Source organism: Coregonus lavaretus, assembly GCF_964263955.1.
Source record: "Coregonus lavaretus genome assembly, chromosome: 35".
NCBI classification, from domain to species: domain Eukaryota; kingdom Metazoa; phylum Chordata; class Actinopteri; order Salmoniformes; family Salmonidae; genus Coregonus; species Coregonus lavaretus.
In genome coordinates this window covers 11,340,672-11,363,460 of record NC_140022.1, presented here as the reverse complement: position 1 = coordinate 11,363,460, position 22,789 = coordinate 11,340,672, and the positions used below count along the sequence as shown (strand labels likewise).

At 44.3% G+C, this 22,789-nt stretch overlaps 2 protein-coding genes across 2 annotated transcripts in view; both read left to right on the top strand.

Annotated features, from left to right (window-relative positions):
- The window catches only part of LOC311109649 (inositol polyphosphate-4-phosphatase type I A-like), a 47,574-nt gene extending 31,286 nt beyond the window's left edge, over nt 1-16,288 (top strand). Inside the window, exons 14-23 of the mRNA XM_084152602.1 lie at nt 296-514; nt 820-1,132; nt 1,547-1,579; nt 1,860-2,032; nt 4,459-4,582; nt 4,670-4,937; nt 5,511-5,608; nt 6,839-6,951; nt 7,135-7,289; nt 13,976-16,288. Of these exons, the coding sequence (XP_084008728.1) occupies nt 296-514; nt 820-1,132; nt 1,547-1,579; nt 1,860-2,032; nt 4,459-4,582; nt 4,670-4,937; nt 5,511-5,608; nt 6,839-6,951; nt 7,135-7,289; nt 13,976-14,108 (1,629 nt within the window). The 3' untranslated portion in view covers nt 14,109-16,288. The remainder of the gene's footprint in view (nt 1-295; nt 515-819; nt 1,133-1,546; nt 1,580-1,859; nt 2,033-4,458; nt 4,583-4,669; nt 4,938-5,510; nt 5,609-6,838; nt 6,952-7,134; nt 7,290-13,975) is intronic.
- An 849-nt stretch (nt 16,289-17,137) lies between these two features.
- On the top strand, nt 17,138-22,770 carry LOC311109916 (inosine-uridine preferring nucleoside hydrolase-like). Its single transcript, XM_084152932.1, has 8 exons — nt 17,138-17,465; nt 17,740-17,848; nt 18,008-18,296; nt 19,021-19,220; nt 19,365-19,544; nt 19,753-19,864; nt 20,186-20,322; nt 22,170-22,770. Exons 1-8 carry the CDS (start codon nt 17,218-17,220, stop codon nt 22,518-22,520), a joined length of 1,626 nt encoding a protein of 541 aa, XP_084009058.1. The 5' UTR covers nt 17,138-17,217; the 3' UTR covers nt 22,521-22,770.
- The last annotated feature ends 19 nt before the right edge of the window (nt 22,771-22,789 follow it).

Below are 22,789 nucleotides of genomic sequence, written 5' to 3'. Positions count from 1 at the left end.
GGTCTGTTGGTGAGGGAGAGTCTCTAGCCTGGTACCAGGTCTGTTGGTGAGGGAGAGCCTCTAGTCTGGTACCAGGTCTATTGGTGAGGGAGAGTCTCTAGCCTGGTACCAGGTCTGTTGGTGCTATTTTGCCAACGTTTGTGCAGTGTGTATTTTGTCTTCAGTCATCAACACAGAGATCAATAGATTATTTGACCAATTTAATTTGTCATCATGTGGACGGAAGACAATACAGAATGGCCTCTCTTGCTTGGCTCAATTCCCACTGTGTGGTTCCTATGACCTTTACCCTCAGACTCGCCAGCTGGTGACGGAGTGCGACTGCAAGCTGCTGGCCTCAGCCATCCAGGCACTGAACGCTGCGCGCCCCGAGTACATCGCCTCCAAGGCGTCTCCCACCGCCGACGCCGCCGATCAAGTAGTCTTGCGCAACGACCAGGACACGCTGCTGGCCAAGTGGAGCGTATGCAACAGCCGCTCCTCGCTGCACGACGACTGGCACGAGGAGGAGTGGGTAAGGCAAGGGGTCACCAGGGCTCAGGGGTTCACAGGTCAACTCCAGTTTAGCCTTCGTGGTTTAGGAGCACTTAAATACAGTTACAGTATGTAAGGAAGAAAGCAGTGTGTTTACTGAGGGATTTGTTGTGATTGATGTGGGGTGTGGTTTAGTATGTTGGTCCATCAGATGTCTTGACTGAAACGATATCTTTTGTTTATTCTCTTCTCTCCTCCCCCATCTCCTCTCTTCCACTCTTCTATCCCTTCTTCACTGTTCTTCTCTTTTCTTGTCCTCCTCCCCTCTGCACTCCCTCCCCCCAGGAGAAGGTGTGGCTAAACGTAGACAAGAGTCTGGAGTGCATCATCCAGCGGGTGGACAAGCTCCTTCAGAAGGACCGTCTGCCTAACGACAGCAGCAAGGGGGACACTACCCCAGGCGACCAGCAGGGCGGCAGCAGTAAGAAAGGTAACCAGAGTACCAGGGCATTCTGGATCAACCCCGACTGCATGACCCAGGAGGAGCCTTCATCACCACCATCACTACCTTCCTCACCATCATCATCATCCTCCCTCCTGCCTGCTCTCACCCTGAGTCTGACTCATGCATGCCCACCCAGCCCTGACAAAAACCCATGTAGGTTTCTTTCCTTCTTTACCTTTCTTTCTTTCACTTCACTTGCTTTTTTGCTTTGTCATGCACATTGTCCTATCTTCCCACTGCTATCATATTCATCATATCTCAACTTATTAGAATGGGCCTAACTTGTTTTTGTGCAATATTTTTTCTTAGACATTCTGAAGATGTATATTTCCTATTTGTGAATGGTTCAGTTTGCTCTGTGTTAGGTAGGTCTGTCAGTGTTCATGTTGTATTCTGGGGGCCAGCCAAAGTCCCATTGCTGTGGCCTTCTATGTGCCAGCTCAGCTCAGCCTATGTACTGTAGCCAGCTAGCTTATTATGTGCTTATTGTACTGTACTGTGTGTGCTATCTGCCATGTTGCTGATGGCGCTCCCTAACCATGCATGTGGCACCTCCACCCCTTCCAGATGGCAGCCCCAGTGGCGAGGAGGCTTTCCCAGGTAAGAGCTCTGCCCTGCTTCTGTCCCCTGTCTCTCTGACTGCTTCTAGCTGCAGCCCAGCTCAGTGCTACGGCTTCTTCTAGCTCTATATATCACAGTCTGTATGACATCTCTGTTTGTTTCTAGTACCTTATCAGAGATGAAGGACTTCAAGTCAAATGTGTTGTCACATGTTATTCTCATATTATATGAAGGAGTTACAGCAGCAGTTTAAGGGTCTCTTAGGATGATTTCAATGCAGAAGGGTACATAGTTTATGGTGTGTGTGTGTCTGCCCCAGGGGAGTGGAGCGAGGCGCTGTACCCTCTCCTCACCACGCTGACAGAGTGTGTGGCTATGATGAGTGACAAGGCTAAGATGTCCATGGTGTTCCTATTGATGCAGGACAGCGCTCCTACCATCGCCATGGACCTCTCCCTGCAGTACAGACGAGACGTGGTCTTCTGCCAGACGGTCAGCACAGTACACATACAGTGGGGGAAAAAAGTATTTAGTCAGCCACCAATTGTGCATGTTCTCCCACTTAAAAATATGAGAGAGGCCTGTAATTTTCATCACAGGTACATGTCAACTATGACAGACAAAATGAGAAAAATAAATCCAGAAAATCACATTGTAGGATTTTTAATGAATTTATTTGCAAATTATGGGGGAAAATAAGTATTTGGTCAATAACAAAAGTTTCTCAATACTTTGTTATATACCCTTTGTTGGCAATGACACAGGTCAAACGTTTTCTGTAAGTCTTCACAAGGTTTTCACACACTGCTGCTGGTATTTTGGCCCATTCCTCCATGCAGATCTCCTCTAGAGCAGTGATGTTTTGGGGCTGTCGCTGGGCAACACGGACTTTCAACTCCCTCCAAAGATTTTCTATGGGGTTGAGATCTGGAGACTGGCTAGGCCACTCCAGGACCTTAAAATGCTTCTTACGAAGCCACTCCTTCGTTGCCCGGGCGGTTTGTTTGGGATCATTGTCATGCTGAAAGACCTAGCCACGTTTCATCTTCAATGCCCTTGCTGATGGAAGGAGGTTTTCACTCAAAATCTCACGATACATGGCCCCATTCATTCTTTCCTTTACATGGATCAGTCGTCCTGGTCCCTTTGCAGAAAAACAGCCCCAATGCATGATGTTTCCACCCCCATGCTTCACAGTAGGTATGGTGTTCTTTGGATGCAACTCAGCATTCTTTGTCCTCCAAACACGATGAGTTGAGTTTGAGTTTTTACCAAAAAGTTATATTTTGGTTTCATCTGACCATATGACATTCTCCCAATCCTCTTCTGGATCATCCAAATGCACTCTAGCAAACTTCAGACGGGCCTGGACATGTACTAGCTTAAGCAGGGGGACACATCTGGCACTGCAGGATTTGAGTCCCTGGCAGCGTAGTGTGTTACTGATGGTAGGCTTTGTTACTTTGGTCCCAGCTCTCTGCAGGTCATTCACTAGGTCCCCCCGTGTGGTTCTGGGATTTTTGCTCACCGTTCTTGTGATCATTTTGACCCCACGGGGTATAATATATATAATATAATATGCCATTTAGCAGACGCTTTTATCCAAAGCGACTTACAGTCATGCGTGCATACATTTTTTTTTGTGTATGGGTGGTCCCGGGGATCGAACCCACTACCTTGGCGTTACAAGCGCCGTGCTCTACCAGCTGAGCTACAGAGGACCACCCATACGTGGAGCCCCAGATCGAGGGAGATTATCAGTGGTCTTGTATGTCTTCCATTTCCTAATAATTGCTCCCACAGTTGATTTCTTCAAACCAAGCTGCTGACCTATTGCAGATTCAGTCTTCCCAGCCTCCTGGTGCAGGTCTACAAATTTGTTTCTGGTGTCCTTTGACAGCTCTTTGGTCTTGGCCATAGTGGAGTTTGGAGTGTGACTGTTTGAGGTTGTGGACAGGTGTCTTTTATACTGATAACAAGTTCAAACAGGTGCCATTAATACAGGTAACGAGTGGAGGACAGAGGAGCCTCTTAAAGAATAAGTTACAGGTCTGTGAGAGCCAGACATCTTGCTTGTTTGTAGGTGACCAAATACTTATTTTCCCCCATAATTTGCAAATAAATTCATAAAAAATCCTACAATGTGATTTTCTGGATTTTTTTTTTCTCAATTTGTCTGTCATAGTTGACGTGTACCTATGATGAAAATTACAGGCCTCTCTCATATTTTTAAGTGGGAGAACTTGCACAATTGGTGGCTGACTAAATACTTTTTTCCCCCACTGTACTGACCTGTGTACACACACACACACACAAACAAGTAGTGAGGTAGAATAATGTGTGTAAATAAAAATGTATGTGACGGTAAAGTGAATGTTGAGTGTTAATATACACGGAGTATACCAAAATTAGGAACTTCCTAATATTGAAGGGTACATAGTTTATGCATGGACTCTACATGGTGTCAAAAGTGTTCCACAGGGATGCTGGCCCATGTTGACTCCAATGCTTCCCACAGTTGTCAAGTTGGCTGGATGTCCTTTGGGCGGTGGACCATTCTTGATACACACGGGAAACTGTTGAGCGTGAAAACCCAGCAGCGTTGCAGTTCTTGACACAAACCGGTGCGCCTGGCACCTACTAGCTTACCCCGTTCAAAGGCACTTGAATATTTTGTCTTGCCCATTCACTCGCTGAATGGCACACATACACAATCCATGTCTGAATTGTCTCAAGGCTTAAAAATCCTTCTTTAACCTGTCTCCTCCCCTTCATCTACACTGATTGAAGTGGATTTAACAAGTGACATCAATAAGGGATCATAGCTTTCACCTGGATTCACCTGGTCAGTGTCATGGAAAGAGCAGGTGTTCCTAATGTTTTGTATACTCAGTGTTAATGTTAATATCTGTCTCCAGCTCACTGCTCTCATCTGTGGCTTCATCATCAAGCTGAGGAACTGTCTCCGTGACGATGGTTTCCTAAGGCAGCTCTACACCATCGGCCTGCTGGCCCAGTTTGAGTCTCTGCTCAGCACCTATGGTAAAGTACACATACTCTCCTCACTCACTCACTCACTCACTCACTCACTCACTCACACACACAATTTTGACTGTGTGTGTATTCCAGGTGAGGAGCTGTCCATGTTGGAGGACATGTCAGTTGGCATCATGGACCTACGGAACGTTACCTTCAAGGTTACCCAGGCAACCTCCAGCTCCTCCCCCGACATGCTGCCTGTCATCACCGGCAACCGGGACGGCTTCAACGTCCGCATCCCGTTGCCGGGGACCATGTTTGACGCGTTGCCGCGGGAGATCCAGAACGGCATGCTGCTGCGCGTCCAGCCTGTGCTCTTCAATGTGGGGATCAACGAACAGCAGACGCTGGCAGAGAAGTGAGAGGGGTGAAGGAGTGATGGAGAAGTGAGAGGGGTGAAGGAGTGATGGAGAAGTGAGAGGGGTGAAGGAGTGATGGAGAAGTGAGAGGGGTGAAGGAGTGATGGAGAAGTGAGAGGGGTGAAGGAGTGATGGAGAAGTGAGAGGGGTGAAGGAGTGATGGAGAAGTGAGAGGGGTGAAGGAGTGATGGAGAAGTGAGAGGGGTGAAGGAGTGATGGAGAAGTGAGAGGGGTGAAGGAGTGATGGAGAAGTGAGAGGGGTGATGGAGAAGTGAGAGGGGTGAAGGAGTGATGGAGAAGTGAGAGGTGTGAAGGAGTGATGGAGAAGTGAGAGGTGTGAAGGAGTGATGGAGAAGTGAGAGGTGTGAAGGAGTGATGGAGAAGTGAGAGGGGTGAAGGAGTGATAGAGAAGTGAGAGGGGTGAAGGAGTGATAGAGAAGTGAGAGGGGTGAAGGAGTGATAGAGAAGTGAGAGGGGTGAAGGAGTGATAGAGAGACAAAGAGGGGTGAAGAGATTGGTGATGTCCCTGTCCCTGTATTGTTGACATATTTAATGTCTCCTGTTTGTGACAGGTTTGGAGACACGTCTCTGCAGGAGGTCATTAACCTAGAGAGTCTGGCCAGACTCAACTCCTACTATGAACAGTTTAAGGAGGTCCTACCTGAGGACTGTAAGTCACCATAAAGTAAATGTCCCTATATGGTCCTACCTGAGGACTGTAAGTCACCATAAAGTAAATGTCCCTATATGGTCCTACCTGAGGACTGTAAGTCACCATAAAGTAAATGTCCCTATATGGTCCTACCTGAGGACTGTAAGTCACCATAAAGTAAATGTCCCTATATGGTCCTACCTGAGGACTGTAAGTCACCAAAAGTAAATGTCCCTATATGGTCCTACCTGAGGACTGTATGTCACCATAAAGTAAATGTCCCTATATGGTCCTACCTGAGGACTGTAAGTCACCATAAAGTAAATGTCCCTATATGGTCCTACCTGAGGACTGTAAGTCACCAAAAGTAAATGTCGCTATATGGTCCTACCTGAAGACTGTAAGTCACCATAAAGTAAATGTCCCTATATGGTCCTACCTGAGGACTGTAAGTCACCATAAAGTAAATGTCCCTATATGGTCCTACCTGAGGACTGTAAGTCACCAAAAGTAAATGTCCCTATATGGTCCTACCTGAGGACTGTAAGTCACCATAAAGTAAATGTCCCTATATGGTCCTACCTGAGGACTGTAAGTCACCATAAAGTAAATGTCCCTATATGGTCCTACCTGAGGACTGTATGTCACCATAAAGTAAATGTCCCTATATGGTCCTACCTGAGGACTGTAAGTCACCATAAAGTAAATGTCCCTATATGGTCCTACCTGAGGACTGTAAGTCACCATAAAGTAAATGTCCCTATATGGTCCTACCTGAGGACTGTAAGTCACCATAAAGTAAATGTCCCTATATGGTCCTACCTGAGGACTGTAAGTCACCATAAAGTAAATGTCCCTATATGGTCCTACCTGAGGACTGTAAGTCACCATAAAGTAAATGTCCCTATATGGTCCTACCTGAGGACTGTAAGTCACCAAAAGTAAATGTCCCTATATGGTCCTACCTGAGGACTGTAAGTCACCATAAAGTAAATGTCCCTATATGGTCCTACCTGAGGACTGTAAGTCGCCATAAAGTAAATGTCCCTATATGGTCCTACCTGAGGACTGTAAGTCACCATAAAGTAAATGTCCCTATATGGTCCCACCTGAGGACTGTAAGTCACCATAAAGTAAATGTCCCTATATGGTCCTACCTGAGGACTGTAAGTCACCATAAAGTAAATGTCCCTATATGGAGGATATTGTTAAGATGTAGCCTATAACATCTCCCCCTCCTGGTCTCAGGCCTGCCCAGGTCCCGTTCCCAGACGTGTCTACCAGAGCTGCTGAGGTTCCTGGGACAGAACGTCCACGCCAGGAAGAACAAGAACGTAGACATCCTGTGGCAGGCAGCAGAGGTAGGCCATTTTTTCGATGCAGGGCCATGAATGAATTATTGAAGATGATCCTTTTGGGTCTAGTCCATTTCATTCTGTATGGATGTTACTAATGGGGATCCAGACCAGGCCTAACCACATTTGAAGAATAATTTTGTAGTGGCAGCATGCTGTCTATTATTTCCTGGTATCTCTCCTCCCCAGATCTGTCGTCGTCTGAATGGCGTGCGTTTCACCAGCTGTAAGAGTGCTAAGGACCGCACAGCCATGTCCGTCACCCTGGAGCAGTGTCTGATCCTACAGCACGAACACGGCATGGCCCCACAGGTCTTCTCCCAGGCCCTCGACTGCATGCGCAGGTAGGTGTCCATCCCACTGCCTGAACTAAAAATGAAACACACACACACACACACTGCTCGCTCCATATGCTGGGACAGTGCCAACTACAGGGTCTCCTGTCCCCTGTTAAAATATTATAAAGAATACAAGTTATATTTGAATTCTCTGTAATTAGCACTGGTTCCTCATGCATCATCTTTTTTCCTGTTCTCCAGCAGTAACACCTGCTTGTCAGTCTGTCCAGCCAGTTTGCGGAGAATGCTCCCCCATGATGACTGAGCTCGCTTTCCATACCCCCACATCATCCCCCTCTCCCCCTCTCCTCCAACCCCATCCCCCTGTTCTCTGACACTGCTTGCTGAGAGGACAAGAAGGGTTAGATGAAGTGAAGGATGGTAGAAGGAACAGAAACCTTGTGTAAGGATGGGATGACTCCCAGAACAGAACAGAAGCTCCTTGTTGTCATAAACAGGACCCTGTAAAGTACAGTAGGTTATGTGAAAGATCTGTTGGGTAGTAATGCAATGCTGTCCTGCAGCTTCCTGCATGGTCTCTCGCTCCTCTCTTCACCTGCCACCTTCCCACTTTTTAAGTGCAAGGCATGCTGGGAAGAGGCACGCTTGTGCTGCATGACTTGAGGCTGGCAGACCTCCCCCTTCTCCTCCTCATCCCGCTATTCAGGAAGTGAATCCAAATTCAATGAATTGACTGAAATGAAATGGATTTGAGCACAAACTCCAGCCCCCCACCCCTCATCAACCCCCCCATATCCGTGGTATGTGGTATGAACATGGACAATCATCACTGTCTTCTCTTCTTACCTCTAGATCTTTTCTTTCCTAAAGATGCAGAACATTTCTCTTAATTTTCCTCTCCTCTCTCTCTTTGTCTTCCTCTGTTATGACAATGTATTTGTCTCTGATTTCTCATGTTTTGGTTGGAATTATTTCATTTTTCCGTTTTTCATTTTGGGTGTTTCTTATCCTCGTTTGGGATTCGTTTCTGGCTGAATGGGTCTTATTTTCACATTCCATTCCACTGGCTGTGGCCCTAACCCTAATATTATCACACCCCACCTGCACCATCACTGGTATCTCTCTTTGTTATCCATGGCTGATCATGGCCACCACATATCATTCATATCGTGTATTACCGTCTCCTCCACTCTTATTGGCCACTTTATCCCTGTCCCAATGCACGCATCCATCCATCCATCCATCCATCTATGCCACCTGTACTTTTTGGCCCTGGCTTCTCCTCCCTCCCTCCCCCTCTTCGCAGCATTGGGACCAGGGAGGGGGTCACCCAGAAGAACCTGAGTGGCCTGTTGCCTGTGCGTGACTTCAGGCTGGACCCCAGCCTCCTGTACTCCCTGCCCCTGCTGGCCCTCAGCCCCAACCTGCTGGTCGTCTGGCTGTTCCTCAGCGTCGCCTACTTCCTGGCCAAGCTCCGCTGCAGCTGAACGCACAGCCCCTCTACCCAACTCTGCCCCACAGTCCCACCTACTCTCAAACTCCACTCCCCTCTTCTCTCTGCCCGTTCCCCCCAGTGTGTCCAACAGTCAGGAAGAAAGGCAAAAAGTTATTCTGTCAGTCAAGGAGGAAGACAGGGAGTCAGTCAGTCTCTCTCTCTGTCAGTCTGTCTGGAGCTCAGCCGGGAGAACCCTCTGATAGGTCGAGGGCAGACCATGTGTACATGACTGGACTGTATGTGCGTCACTCGGCTAAACTGACAGCTGTTCCACCCAATGGGCAGCCACCTCTCCAGCACTCCTCCCGCCTTGCTCTCTGTCCTAACCAATCCAGTCAGAGCAGGAGGCTGGTCTAAAGGTCTATATGCAGTACTGTATGAGACTGTTACTGTCAGTGTTCTGACATATTTCTCATTTTAACACCCATTGTTTTACAACAATCAAATACAAACTGAGAGTATGGAGAGAAACTTTGTGAAATATAGCCGCTAAGAAGTTTTAACTGAATTTAAGTTTTGTCACAGTTGTCCTTGAGTATTTATAATGCTGCTTCCCAACTCATGACATGATTATAACCATGCTAATATGATAATATGACATCATGGATCCTTTGGTTTTGCACAGAGCTTATTTTCAGTCATACAAATGTTCTGGCTTGCTTGATGTTTATGTCTTCCATAAGGTTTGCATACAGCATAAGCCAAGGGAAGGCTTGGCTGTGCAATATCAAGCTGCTAATGTTTTGATATGGCAGCCATTTTGTTGTTCTTCCTCAGGTCTTCCTACTCTTACAGCAGGAGAGACTCGTGTCGCTTTCACTTAAACCAATGCACTTTTTATCAACGTTGTCGTCGTCTTAATGAAGATTATTATCTTGTCTTGCCAATTGACACTGTTTAATCTTGCGTCGGAGCAATTTGAATTGGCTAAATCTGGGAATGTATGATATTTCAGGGGAGCTTTGTTGGCTTGTTTGATTATGCAGTGTAGATATATATCACTTGCTGGATAGCATTTATTATTGGACAGTATTTTGAGGATTTTTCGCAAGTGTTTATTTTTCAGTTTATCAGATTTCGTGTCGGTACATAGTTCCCTATTTACTACAGAGTTTGTATATATGAATTAGTTATTTGTTTGAGAACCTATAAGGGTTGCAGTTATAGGGAAATGACAGAGAAGATGAAGAGATTGTACATGGGCAAACCTCAAATGGCACCCTACGACCAAATGATGCACTACCTCTGACCAGTAGTGCACTAAATATAGGGGATAGGGGATGATTTGAGACACAGCCCATGCTTGTTGTGCCAAATGCTTTAGCCAGGTCTCAGATAGTAGATACAGGTCTTGGATCTTTATCCAGGTCAAAGTGGGACTTCCAGAGCTCCCAGCAGCCCAAATCCAACCCGCTTCCACAGAGAAGTGCCCTAGAAAGGGAGATTTGATTGCAAACACTTTGGGTTACTTCCAAGCCTTGCACTTTGGGCTTCCTGGTCTCTGCCGAGAGTCCATCCACCATTATCATATACAGTCGCTGCTATCTACTCCCATAAAAATATGATTAGCCATCTAATTGTATATGCACTCATTAATACAGTGGGGAGAACAAGTATTTGATACACTGCCGATTTTGCAGGTTTTCCTACTTACAAAGCATGTAGAGGTCTGTAATTTTTATCATAGGTACACTTCAACTGTGAGAGACGGAATCTAAAACAAAAATCCAGAAAATCACATTGTATGATTTTTAAGTAATGAATTTGCATTTTATTGCAAGACATAAGTATTTGATACATCAGAAAAGCAGAACTTTAATATTTGGTACAGAAACCTTTGTTTGCAATTACAGAGATCATACGTTTCCTTTAGGTCTTGACCAGGTTTGCACACACTGTAGCAGGGATTTTGGCCCACTCCTCCATACAGACCTTCTCCAGATCCTTCAGGTTTCGGGGCTGTCACTGGGCAATACGGACTTTCAGCTCCCTCCAAAGATTTTCTATTGGGTTCAGGTCTGGAGACTGGCTAGGCCACTCCAGGACCTTGAGATGCTTCTTACGGAGCCACTCCTTAGTTGCCCTGGCTGTGTGTTTCGGGTCGTTGTCATGCTGGAAGACCCAGCCACGACCCATCTTCAATGCTCTTACTGAGGGAAGGAGGTTGTTGGCCAAGATCTCGCGATACATGGCCCCATCCATCCTCCCCTCAATACGGTGCAGTCGTCCTGTCCCCTTTGCAGAAAAGCATCCCCAAAGAATGATGTTTCCACCTCCATGCTTCACGGTTAGGATGGTGTTCTTGGGGTTGTACTCATCCTTCTTCTTCCTCCAAACACGGCGAGTGGAGTTTAGACCAAAAAGCTCTATTTTTGTCTCATCAGACCGCATGACCTTCTCCCATTCCTCCTCTGGATCATCCAGATGGTCATTGGCAAACTTCAGACGGGCCTGGACATGCGCTGGCTTGAGCAGGGGGACCTTGCGTGCGCTGCAGGATTTTAATCCATGACGGCGTAGTGTGTTACTAATGGTTTTCTTTGAGACTGTGGTCCCAGCTCTCTTCAGGTCATTGACCAGGTCCTGCCGTGTAGTTCTGGGCTGATCCCTCACCTTCCTCATGATCATTGATGCCCCACGAGGTGATATCTTGCATGGAGCCCCAGACCGAGGGTGATTGACCATCATCTTGAACTTCTTCCATTTTCTAATAATTGCGCCAACAGTTGTTGCCTTCTCACCAAGCTGCTTGCCTATTGTCCTGTAGCCCATCCCAGCCTTGTGCAGGTCTACAATTTTATCCCTGATGTCCTTACACAGCTCTCTGGTCTTGGCCATTGTGGAGAGGTTGGAGTCTGTTTGATTGAGTGTGTGGACAGGTGTCTTTTATACAGGTAACGAGTTCAAACAGGTGCAGTTAATACAGGTAATGAGTGGAGAACAGGAGGGCTTCTTAAAGAAAAACTAACAGGTCTGTGAGAGCCGGAATTCTTACTGGTTGGTAGGTGATCAAATACTTATGTCATGCAATAAAATGCAAATTAATTACTTAAAAATCATATAATGTGATTTTCTGGATTTTTGTTTTAGATTCCGTCTCTCACAGTTGAAGTGTCCCTATGATTAAAAATTACAGACCTCTACATGCTTTGTAAGTAGGAAAACCTGCAAAATCGGCAGTGTATCAAATACTTGTTCTCCCCACTGTATGTAGACTAGTGGTGTTATCATTTTCCAGCCCCGTAGTCTCTCTCTCCATTTTAATCAGTATAATACCTGTCTTCAGTGCTGTGTTACATCCCAAGACGGCCACACTCAATCCAATCTAAAGTGACCTACTAAAGAAATGGACCATCCGTCCCAAAATAGCCTCCTCTGGGAGATTGTCACGCTTGTCTTACTTCCCCTCCACCCCCCATTTCCAACATCTAGACCCCCACAATGTAAAACTGGAGGCATTCTCTAGTCTCTGTTGGTTCGGTTGGTTGAGCTATATGCAAGCTGGTTAGGCCTCTCACTGGTATGAGCGCTAGGCTGGGTTTGATAGCTAGGTTAGTTCAATGGTTTGGTTTTGAAATTCAAATATTCTTTTTTTTTTTTAACTGATTTTGTGCAATGTTACTGTTTACATTATCGACAAATACTTAAGTATATGCAGTATTTCTTTGTCAGTATTCTACATGATTTACATTTTGAATCTTGTATATCCATATTGTAAATAATAGAAATGTATAAAATCAGATCATCTATTGATAAGTATGCTGTTGTAGAACTACCTCTATTGTCCCATGAAAACACCATCTAAGTGACAGCCAGGGGAGAGAGCTGAGAGGGACCAGAGGAGAGCTGAGAGGGACCAGAGGAAAATGTGTTCCATGAGAGCAGCACCCAGGTTCTATCCCAAATGGCACCCTATTCCCTACATAGTGTACAACTTTTGACCAGAGCCCTATAGACCCTGGTCAAAAGTAGTGCACTATATAGGGAATAGGGCGCCATTTAGGATGTAACCCCAGTATGTACAATATTAGGATGGTGTTTGCCTCAGCCAAATGTGAAATAGCGCCTCCTGCTGGTTGGTAATGACACTACAGACACTTGTCCCCCAGTAGCTCCAGTAGGTCCTATGAAAAGAGTTGGATTGCTCCATTCTGGGGATACATGCAATTAGGAGACCATTCTGAAGTTGAAGAGATTTGCAGAATGTGCTGGTGGCAGTTTGTTCTGTTGGTGTATTTAATTCCGATGAAGAAACACACTGTTAAACATGTAACCATAGTGATGCTAAATCCAGGAATATTCCAACTAAAACCATGTTCCTGACTCAAGTTTTATTTTTCTGTTTCTCTTGAATTCCTTAGAGCTTTTGACTATAGAGAATATATTTATATTGTGTTGCATTATATTTGAATGCTTGTATGTCTAAATGCTTACATGTTTGCTAAATATATGTATTCTTATAGAGAGTTTATGATGTGATTATGATTATTACATCATCGTCATGCAGGTGTCAATTTATAATGAGAGGGAAGAATTCTAGTTGCTGTTCCAGATATCTTTGTGTTAACCCTTGGTCTGGTACTTTGCCCAGTTCCAACCCAGTATCAGGATTGCTTAGATGACCATTTATGAATATGTTCTGAAATAGTATACGTTTCTCCCTCTCTCTCTCTCTAATGCTTCTCTCTGGACAGTGCAATAACAGTCAGTTAGTCAGCAGCCCAAAGAATCAGCTTTAATGTTGTTATGTAATAAATGTCATGCCAAATGTATCACAGAGGCGAAGGTGTATATTTCACTATAGAGTATTTGAATAGTGCAGTTCTCTGTTTGCCCGGGAATGGAACTGTTGCATTGAAATTAGAATGTATAACTTTTTTAGTCTGTGTGTTTGCTATTGCTCTTGTTTCGCTTTATCTGTGATGCTCGTAACTCTATCTAGGAAGCACGTCTTCTGTACACAGTATTAGTGGTCTGTACCCCTCCCTCCAACCCCATCCCGATATTCCCCATTTCCCCCGACCATCCGTCCAACCGTTGGCTTTAGCTGTTGCCCCTATGTTTCTTTGACAGTGGCGTCAGTGTGTTGGTTGGGTTTTTGGGTTTCTCATTGTCTTTTAACACAAGCCCTTTTTTGTTTTGTTTTCTTCACTTTGCTGTCATCCTCTCTATCTGTGCTTGCCCTCCCTCCCTCCCTCCCTCCCTCCATCCCTCCCTCCCTCCTCCTTTTTCCCAGTGAGGGCTGCAGACGGGAGAATACCATGAAGAACGTGGGATGTCGCAAGTATGCTTTTAACAGTCTGCAGCTCAAGGCCTTCCCCAAACATTACAGGCCACCCGATGGAACGTTTGGGAAGGTCGAGACTTGATTTGGATCATAATCTATTCTACTGTATCTAATAGGGACAGCAACAACAACAACAGTATTTAAAAAATGATGCCTTTTTTTCTGCCAAATCAATGTTTAGATGGTCTTCAACCTACGGTAGTTGCGGAAGTCCTGTGGTAAATACCTGTGCACTGAATCTAGTCATATTTTCAATTTCAAACTGCCAAACCATTACTGGTTGAGAAACTATATACAATGTATTCAGACCTCACATACCTTCTAGATTGTTCTGAAGTTGTAGAGAAGTCAGGTGGGACAAGTAACAACACTGTTTGGTTACATCACGTTTTTAGGGTAGTCAAGATAAAGCGAGGAGGTCGTTTTCCTGAAGAGACGGTCACTGATTCTTTACCTCTATACACAGTGATGACTTTGAGTTATTTTCAGAGGTTCAGGCAATCTATAGGTCACCTAAACGTTCATACTGGGACGATGCTACTTCATGTTGACTATGTTAACAGTTGTGTGTCTCAACCCATAGTTGACATGTAAACTGTGATTCATACATTTGGTTGGCGTCATTGGCCAGAGTCTATGCATTTCAGAGTTCTTATTTAGTGAGTGTTTTACGTATGGACTACACATTAATGTGGAACTGGGCCCAAGTCAAGCTAGTCTGATGGACTTGATGAATGAATCCTTCCCCACGTGGATTTAGCAGTACGCTAATCCTGTAGAGCAGGGGTTCTTAAACATTTTCAGCTTGAGAACTGACTAAGAAATTGACCGTCCTCCTGTGACCCAAATGGTCCACCAGATGACCCAAATGAAGAAGAAATAGTGCGTGATTATAGATGTATTCTCATTCTCACCTCTCGCATGCCCAGGGCCCACTTTGGAACCCAACTCATAGTTTAAGAAACCCTGTAGAGGGATGTCCCACAGACTGCAATGGCAACCCAAGACCAACTAGAGCTTTCAGTGTCTGATGCGTACCTCACCTATGTACTGTTTCCATATCTGTAAAGCCTGCTTTTAACTTGTGAATGCATTTAGCTGTGTGGCATTGTCTGGCAGCTCACTGTGAAGTCTTAGCACTGTCTTAAAGGGATAGTTCGAGATTTTGGCAAATGAGGCCCTTTATCTACTTCCTGCGAGTCGGGTGAACTCGTGGATACCATTTTTATGTATCTGCGTCCAGTATGAAGGAAGTTAGAGGTAGTTTTGTGAGCCAATGCTAACTAGCTTAGCACAAAGACTAGAGGGCCTCATTGCCAAAATCCTGAACTATTCCTTTAAGACTTAAAGAGAAATATGAAAAAGCTATGAATGTTCTAGAACGATCCACTTCACTCTTTTACCAAGTTCATTTCTGGAAAAAGTAGGGTTTGAGGGTAGCAAATGAAACATAATACATTATATGTAAATATATATAACATTGGCCAGTAAAGGAAATCGAGTCGAATAGATTATTTTCTGTTCTAATTTTGAACCAAGTAAAGGCCAGTAGTAAACCATTTAAACACCCAAGAAGCACATTTCTTTATCAACTATTTAGGAAAATGTTGTGCATTTGTTGCAATGTTATTTTAGGATTGTCTTGTTGGCAGAAGTTGTTGACCAGGGTAAAAAATAAATAATCAGTAAAATTGTTATCGGTATGGGAGTTACATTGTATGTTAATTTGGAAACTGTACTGCTCAACAACAACATCTTTGTAATGTCTATGTTCACCATGAAGCAGCAATGTCAACTTTCTTTTTTACAACATTTAATGAGATTGCAATTGGATACACAATTGAGCCAGAGGAGACTTACAAATGAGTCATATGTTTGTGCATGTATCAAAGTTTCACATATGTTTGTTTTTCAACAGGCACCTCTGTACTGCACACGACAGAATTTACCCATAAGCTCAACTGTGAGATACAGTTTGTGCACATTTATTGTGTTGTGCACTGTAGTGTCTTTCATGCTTATAAATATTTTATTTAGAATTATTGGAAACATATTTTGCTATCTGCAGACTTTATTTTGCATTTATGTACAATACTAAAGGGTATAATTCAATAAGCATTGGGATTGGATTTGTATTTCTTTCTATTGTAATGAGTGCATATCTTGTATCCTACACACAGAGATGGGATATCTGTATAGGCCAGACTATTGCTATAAATGAAGCTTTCATCAATATCTGATGCTAATAAAAAAAGAATGTTCAACATCTTTCTTTTGTCTTTGTAATGGAAGACTTGAAAGTTTACATCAAGATGTTGGAATAGTGGAAAGGGTGTTGGAATGTTCCGTTCTCTCATTGCAATTCATTCTATTCCAGAATCTTATCTGGGTGACTCTAGCTAGAGTGAAATGTCATCCAGCCAGGCCACAGCCACAGCAAAACAAAAGACCTTGTGTCTGGCTACTAGGATTTTTTGTTCTCTGCAAGATGCCACTTGTTATACAGTAGCAAAGGTGTAGAGATATGATGCCAGTGATGTCTGTGGAGCGATCCAAAGACATAGTCACAACTAGAAAGAAACAAGGTTCAACACGTTTTGATTCCTAAAATACAGTGCTACTTGAAGACAATGGCAGCACTATTGGCATACTGCACGCTATGGAGATCAGTGTCTCATTTCCAGAGGTGGAGGTAATTGGGTTTATTTTTCACTTCTCTTTATACAAAGGAGTGCCGGGTAGAATTCCTTGGACAACTGTGTCAGGCCCATAGTGGTCACACACAGTGAATGGAAATCTACTCAGACTTTAGCCCCAGTTGTAACCCTGTATTATTTGTATTTGATAATTAATATTGGACTCATTTAATTTTGACTAAAACATCTCCGGAATAAATATTTTCTTCCACTGTTCAGGATACGTCCAAAGATTGGTATTTTAATACATTCACGGCATTAGGAAAAGGTTTTGGAGAACTACGGTCTGCTAAGATTACGACCTTGGCAGACATTAGCAGTCTAGATTTATTCATGTGGTCTAGTACGCTTGATCACACTCCAGTCCAGACGGTGGCAGTAATGCACTCAACATCTGTTTTGCACACTAAAGAACGAACAAAAACGGGGAAGAAGAAGAACTCGATTGTAGTGGCTGCGGTTCCGTGAAAGGACGTCTTTGTTTCTCGAAGAGGAATGGCTTCTCTTGATGTTGGGTCGACATACTCAAATTATACAGACTTTAATAATGCGGTTATCGCATTCGAAAATGAGAATTTTGTACAGTTTTACCGCCGTGACGCAAGAACAATTGAAAAAGTCAAACGATTAAATCCAAGGCACTATTACAATCCTGAGTTGAAGTATGTGAACATACATCTGACTTGTATACACGGTGGCAGAAATTTCTTATCACATTCTAAAGGAGTGCGTCCGAAAACGAGGTAGCTAACTTCCATTTCTAGATTACTTTTTTTGCTTGTATCCATGGTCATGTAGCCTACATATCTGCTAGATCTGCTGACAGGGGGCGCTGTTTTGCAGCCACTGGCCGCCATAATAAGAGTATTTCAATGTAATGTTTCAAGGACAAGATAGCATATTTTTTTGTAGTGGGGGCGGTAAGAGTTTTTTTTCTCTAAAAAAAGTTTTTATTTAGAATGTATTTCATTTTACATTGTTCGAACCTATGTTAAAGTAGGCTCATTGTCTCTACAGTACCTGCAGGGTTGGATGCCCAGCGTTAATCAAAGTCAAAACTACAGAGGATGGAGAGAGATTAGTTGTGAAGGAAATGGTCAAAATACACAACCATGAAGTCAGTGAGGTGAGTGGTCAACATAATGGGTTCAATTCCAGATGGCAATACCATGATGCATGTTATAGTGTTACTGTTATGATAAACTACAGTAGGACTGTCACATAATAACAATTACTGGTTGATGGTTGTTCACACATTTATTTAAATGAATATGTTCTTGCACAGGCTACATTCAAGCACTACCCCAAGAGGAGACAACTATGTCCGGCTGAACGTGCCAAGTGTTCAGAATTGCTGGCAAAGTACGATGGCAACAAAAGATTGGTGATAGAAGAGCTCACCAAAGTAACTGGAAAGGTCATCCTACCGAAGGACATTCACAACATTGCAGCAACATTGAACTGTCCTCCAAAATGTGAGAGAAAGAAACACGAGGTGATCAAAGGGATTCGAATGGTGATGGACACTGATACAAAGCTAAGAGAACAGGCAAGAAAAAGGCGGCCTGGATCTGGTTAGTATTTCTGACATAATACGTGCTATTATGTTAAGGAGGTAGCATTGCCATTACGTTGCCACAACATTGGGGACGTTACACCCTCACATACAGCGGTGTAGTGGTGCTTTTATTTATTTATTTATTTTATTTTTTAACTTTACCTAACCTCATACAACTATCCGGAAGTCTCGCGAGCTTACACGTGAATTCCAGCGGTAATCAGCGTGGTAATAACAGGTTACAGTTGACAGTTTACCAACCTTTTGACCTACGACAGGCCGGCAAACTCTGGTTACCACCTACATGCGCAGGACATTTATCCATGGGTTTCGTGTAACACAACCACAGAACTTTAGCCTGGTCAATTAAAAAAAACGCAAATGCAAACCTGGCATGATCGAGAATCTAGTTCCAAAATAAAAAATAATAGCCTGCAGGGTTACAAATGGGGCTTCCATATAGCCAATATCAGATATTCTTTACGGCAGCTATACTCAGCCCGATTATAATTTATGATTAAATTCATATACTGTGTGTCTTCTCCATGCATTCCGATATAAAGGTGCATGACAAGGTGTAGCACCCGTGCTTTAGTCTTTCAAAGAAGACACCTCAGCAACGACAGTCAGACTATCGTCAAGCACAATCTTCCGGGTAAAGAAATGTTGAAAAACTTTGATTTTGGAGTGTAATGTCCAGATAATGTTACTGCTAATATGTCATTGAATGCACCTCTAAGCTTTCAAGGATCCAAGGAGGTCGGAGAAGAAGCTGGTGCTTGACGTGGACACAGGGCTGGATGATGCTCAGGCCATCATGATGGCTCTCGCAGCCCCCAACGTGGAGGTCCTGGGGATCACCTGCGTAAGCGGCAACACCTCCCTGGAAAACTCCTGCAGGAATACACTGCGCGTTCTCAAGGTCTGCCAGCGACTTGAGGTAGGCCTGGTGGAAAGAATGCTCCCTTCTTGTTACTTAATTAAAATAACGATTGATTTGTAACAATCATACCATTTTGGTGGTAAGCTTAAGCTCTATTATAGGCTAATTTCAGTGTGTATTATATCTGCTGTGTTGTGTTAGATCCCAGTGTTCGGTGGAGCTGCGGAGCCTCTGATGGGCCACCTCCTGTCTTCAGGCACCTTCCACGGGCAGGATGGGCTGGGGGACGCCCCTGACCCAGACGCCCCGGGCTTGGAGCTGCTGCAGACAGAAGGAGCTGTGGAAGCCATCATCAGGCTGGTCAATGAGAACCCTGGAGAGGTCGGTAACAAAAGGGTTAGGTTCCTAGGCTAAAACCAACCCCTAGCACCCCTAGATCTATGAGCAATGTGTTTGCATTGGGGCTTCGAATCCAAACAAGGTCTACCGCCTTGCGGACAAGGCGTTAAGGGTATTTTTTCCAAGCCCCAAGGGTATTTTTCCTTCTTTGTAGTTGTCTGGATTGACTCAGTGTTGTTTCTCTGTCTAGGTGTGCCTGGTAGCCACAGCCCCGTTGACCAACCTGGCCCTTGCAGTGAAGATTGACCCCACCCTCCCTCAGAAACTCAAAGGCCTCTTCATTATGGGAGGCAACACTGACTGTAAGGGCTTTATGTATATAATGCAATTTACATAGGCCTAGTGACTTGTTATCAACATACTTTGTCATACAGTCAATTAACACTTTTTTTTATTGTACTTTTTTCTTTAAAAAAACAACTGCATTGTTGGTTAAGGGCTAGTAAGTAAGCATTTCACTGTAATGTCTACACCTGTTGTATTTGGCGCATGTGGCAAAACATTTTTTAATTTGATTTGAACCTGGTAGGATATTTAAAGAGAAATGGCATGGTAGGATGTTATGTATGATAATGACCTAATAATAACATGTTTGTTTCTTGGGTATTGTTATGTGTTTGCAGCTAGGGGGAACACCACCATGTGTGCAGAGTTCAACTTTGCTGCCGATCCGGAGGCTGCTTACATTGTCCTGAACCGCTTCTTCTGTCCAACCTACATCGCTACCTGGGAGTTCTGCTGTGAGAACAAGCTACCATGGGTAAGACCACAGGTTCTGGTCATCTACCTACAGTGCCTTATGAAATTATTCAGACCCCTTGACTTTTTCCACATTATGTTACGTTAGTGTTATTCTAAAATGAATTAAATAAATAAAAATCCTCACCAATCTGCACACAATACCCCATAATGACAAAGCGAAAACAGGTTTTTAGAAATGTTAGCAAATGTATTATTCTTATTACTTATTTACATAAGTATTCAGACCCTTTGCTATGAGACTCGAAATTGATCTCAGCTGCATCCTGTTTCCATTGATCATCCTTGAGATGTTTCTACAACTTGATTGCTTTCCACCTGTAGTAAATTCAATTGATTGGACGGGATTTGGAAAGGCACACACCTGTCTATATAAGGTCCCACAGTTGACAGTGCATGTCAGAGTAAAAACCAAGCCATAAGGTCGTAGGAATTGTCTGTAGAGCTCCGAGACAGGATTGTGTCGAGGCACAGATCTGGGGAAGGGTACCCAAAAATGTCTACAGCATTGAAGGTCCCCAAGAACACATTCTTAAATGGAAGAAGTTTGGAACCACCAAGACTCTTCCTAGAGCTGGCCAAACTGAGCAATCGGGGGAGAAGGGCCTTAGTCAGGGAGGTGACCAAGAACCCGATGGTCACTCTGACGGAGCTCTAGAGTTCCTCTGTGGAGATGGGAGAACCTTCCAGAAGGACAACCATCTCTGCAGCACTCCACCAATCAGGCATTGGTGGTAGACTGGCCAGACGGAAGCCACTCCTCAGTAAAAGGCACATGACAGCCCGCTTGGAGTTTGCCAAAAGGCACCTAAAGACTCTCAGACCATGAGAAACAAGATTCTCTGGTCTGATTAAACCAAGATTGAACTCTTTGGCCTGAATGCCAAGCGTCACTTCTGGAGGAAACCTGGCACCATCCCTACAGTGAAGCATGGTGGTGGCAGCATCATGCTGTGGCGATGTTTTTCAGCGGCAGGGACTGGGAAACTAGTCAGGATCGAGACAAAGATGAACAGAGCAAAGTACAGAGAGATCCTTGATGAAAAGCTGCTCCAGAGCGCTCAGGACCTCACACTGGGGCGACAACAACCCTAAGCACACAGCCAAGACAACGCAGGAGTGGCTTCGGGACAAGTCTCTGAATGTCCTTCAGTGGCCCAGCCAGAGCCCGGACATGAACCCAATCTAACATCTCTGGAGAGACCTGAAATGCTCCCCCATCTAACCTGACAGAGCTTGAGAGGATCTGCAGAGAAGAATGGGAGAAACTCCCCAAATACAGGTGTGCCAAGCTTGTATTGTCATACCCAAGAAGACTCATGGCTATAATTTCTGCCAAAGGTGCTTCAACAAAGTACTGAGTAAAGGGTCTGAATACCTATGTAAGTGTAATATTTCAGGTTCTTATTTTTAATAGATTAGTTTCTAAAAACCTGTTTTTGCTTTGTCATTATGGGGTATTGTGTGTAGATTGATGGGGGATGAAAAAACTATTATCAATTTTAGAATAAGGCTGTAACGTAACAATATGTGGAAAAGGTCAAGGTGTCTGAATGCTTTCTGAATACAATGTATACAGACTACATAAAGGCACATACACTACCAGGCTTTATTGTAAGCACTGGTCCAGTTCTCTCACATCCGAGCAGATGGAGGAAATGAGACAAGGAGAGGAGGCCTCTTTCAATTATTGAGATGCAACCACTGGCTCACTTATACAATTCATTATTATCGAAATATCTCTTGCAGTCTTTTTACAAAGATTTTACATACATTCTGTCAGAGTAAATTGATTAGTATTTTCTCCAAACCCACTTGTCCCATCCGTCTCTAATCACCACCCTGCAGTCGTTCTGTGACAAGTGGCTGGCCCAGGACACAGACAAGGCCCGCTTCATGAAGAGCGTCTTCAAACACACCATGGACACCGTGGCCTCCTGCGCTCGCTTCCAGAGGGAGATGACGGCCGGACCGGGCTTTGTGTCGTGCGACTCGTACGCCATGGCAGCGGCCATCGATGACGGTTTCGTGTGGGTGTCTGAGCCGGTGGCGGTTACCGTGGAGCTTCAGGGGACCTACACCCGGGGCATGATGGTCCTGGACAAGCTGGGAGTCCTGGAGAAGGAGCACCAGGTCGTCATCATGAGGACGGTGGACCTGGAGAGCTTCAAGGGGCTGTTGATGGACTCCCTGAAGTAACAAGCACTGGGTTGGGAACCCCACCTAGGCCACTGTCCCATATTGCTTTCAATTGTTTTTTAATCATTATTGGGGTGGGGCTACAGAATTCCACTCCTCTTTCGTAATTTGTTTTTTGTACAGAGAGATCCTGATAAGAGGAAGACAGTTTGAGGTGGTGGATATGTCTCCAGTGTCTGTTTTGACTTGCCATTATGTTCTGAATCACCAATCATTTTACTTTAACAGGAAATATATATTCTACAATGTTTCTTTTCTGATATTGTCTT

Coding starts and splice junctions, on each gene's coding strand:
- LOC311109916 (XM_084152932.1), top strand. CDS start 17,218: ATGGCTTCTCTTGATGTTGGGTCGACATACTCAAATTATACAGACTTT. Junction 19,545..19,752: donor TCAATGAGAACCCTGGAGAG/GTCGGTAACAAA, acceptor TTCTCTGTCTAG/GTGTGCCTGGTAGCCACAGC. Junction 19,865..20,185: donor TATGGGAGGCAACACTGACT/GTAAGGGCTTTA, acceptor ATGTGTTTGCAG/CTAGGGGGAACACCACCATG.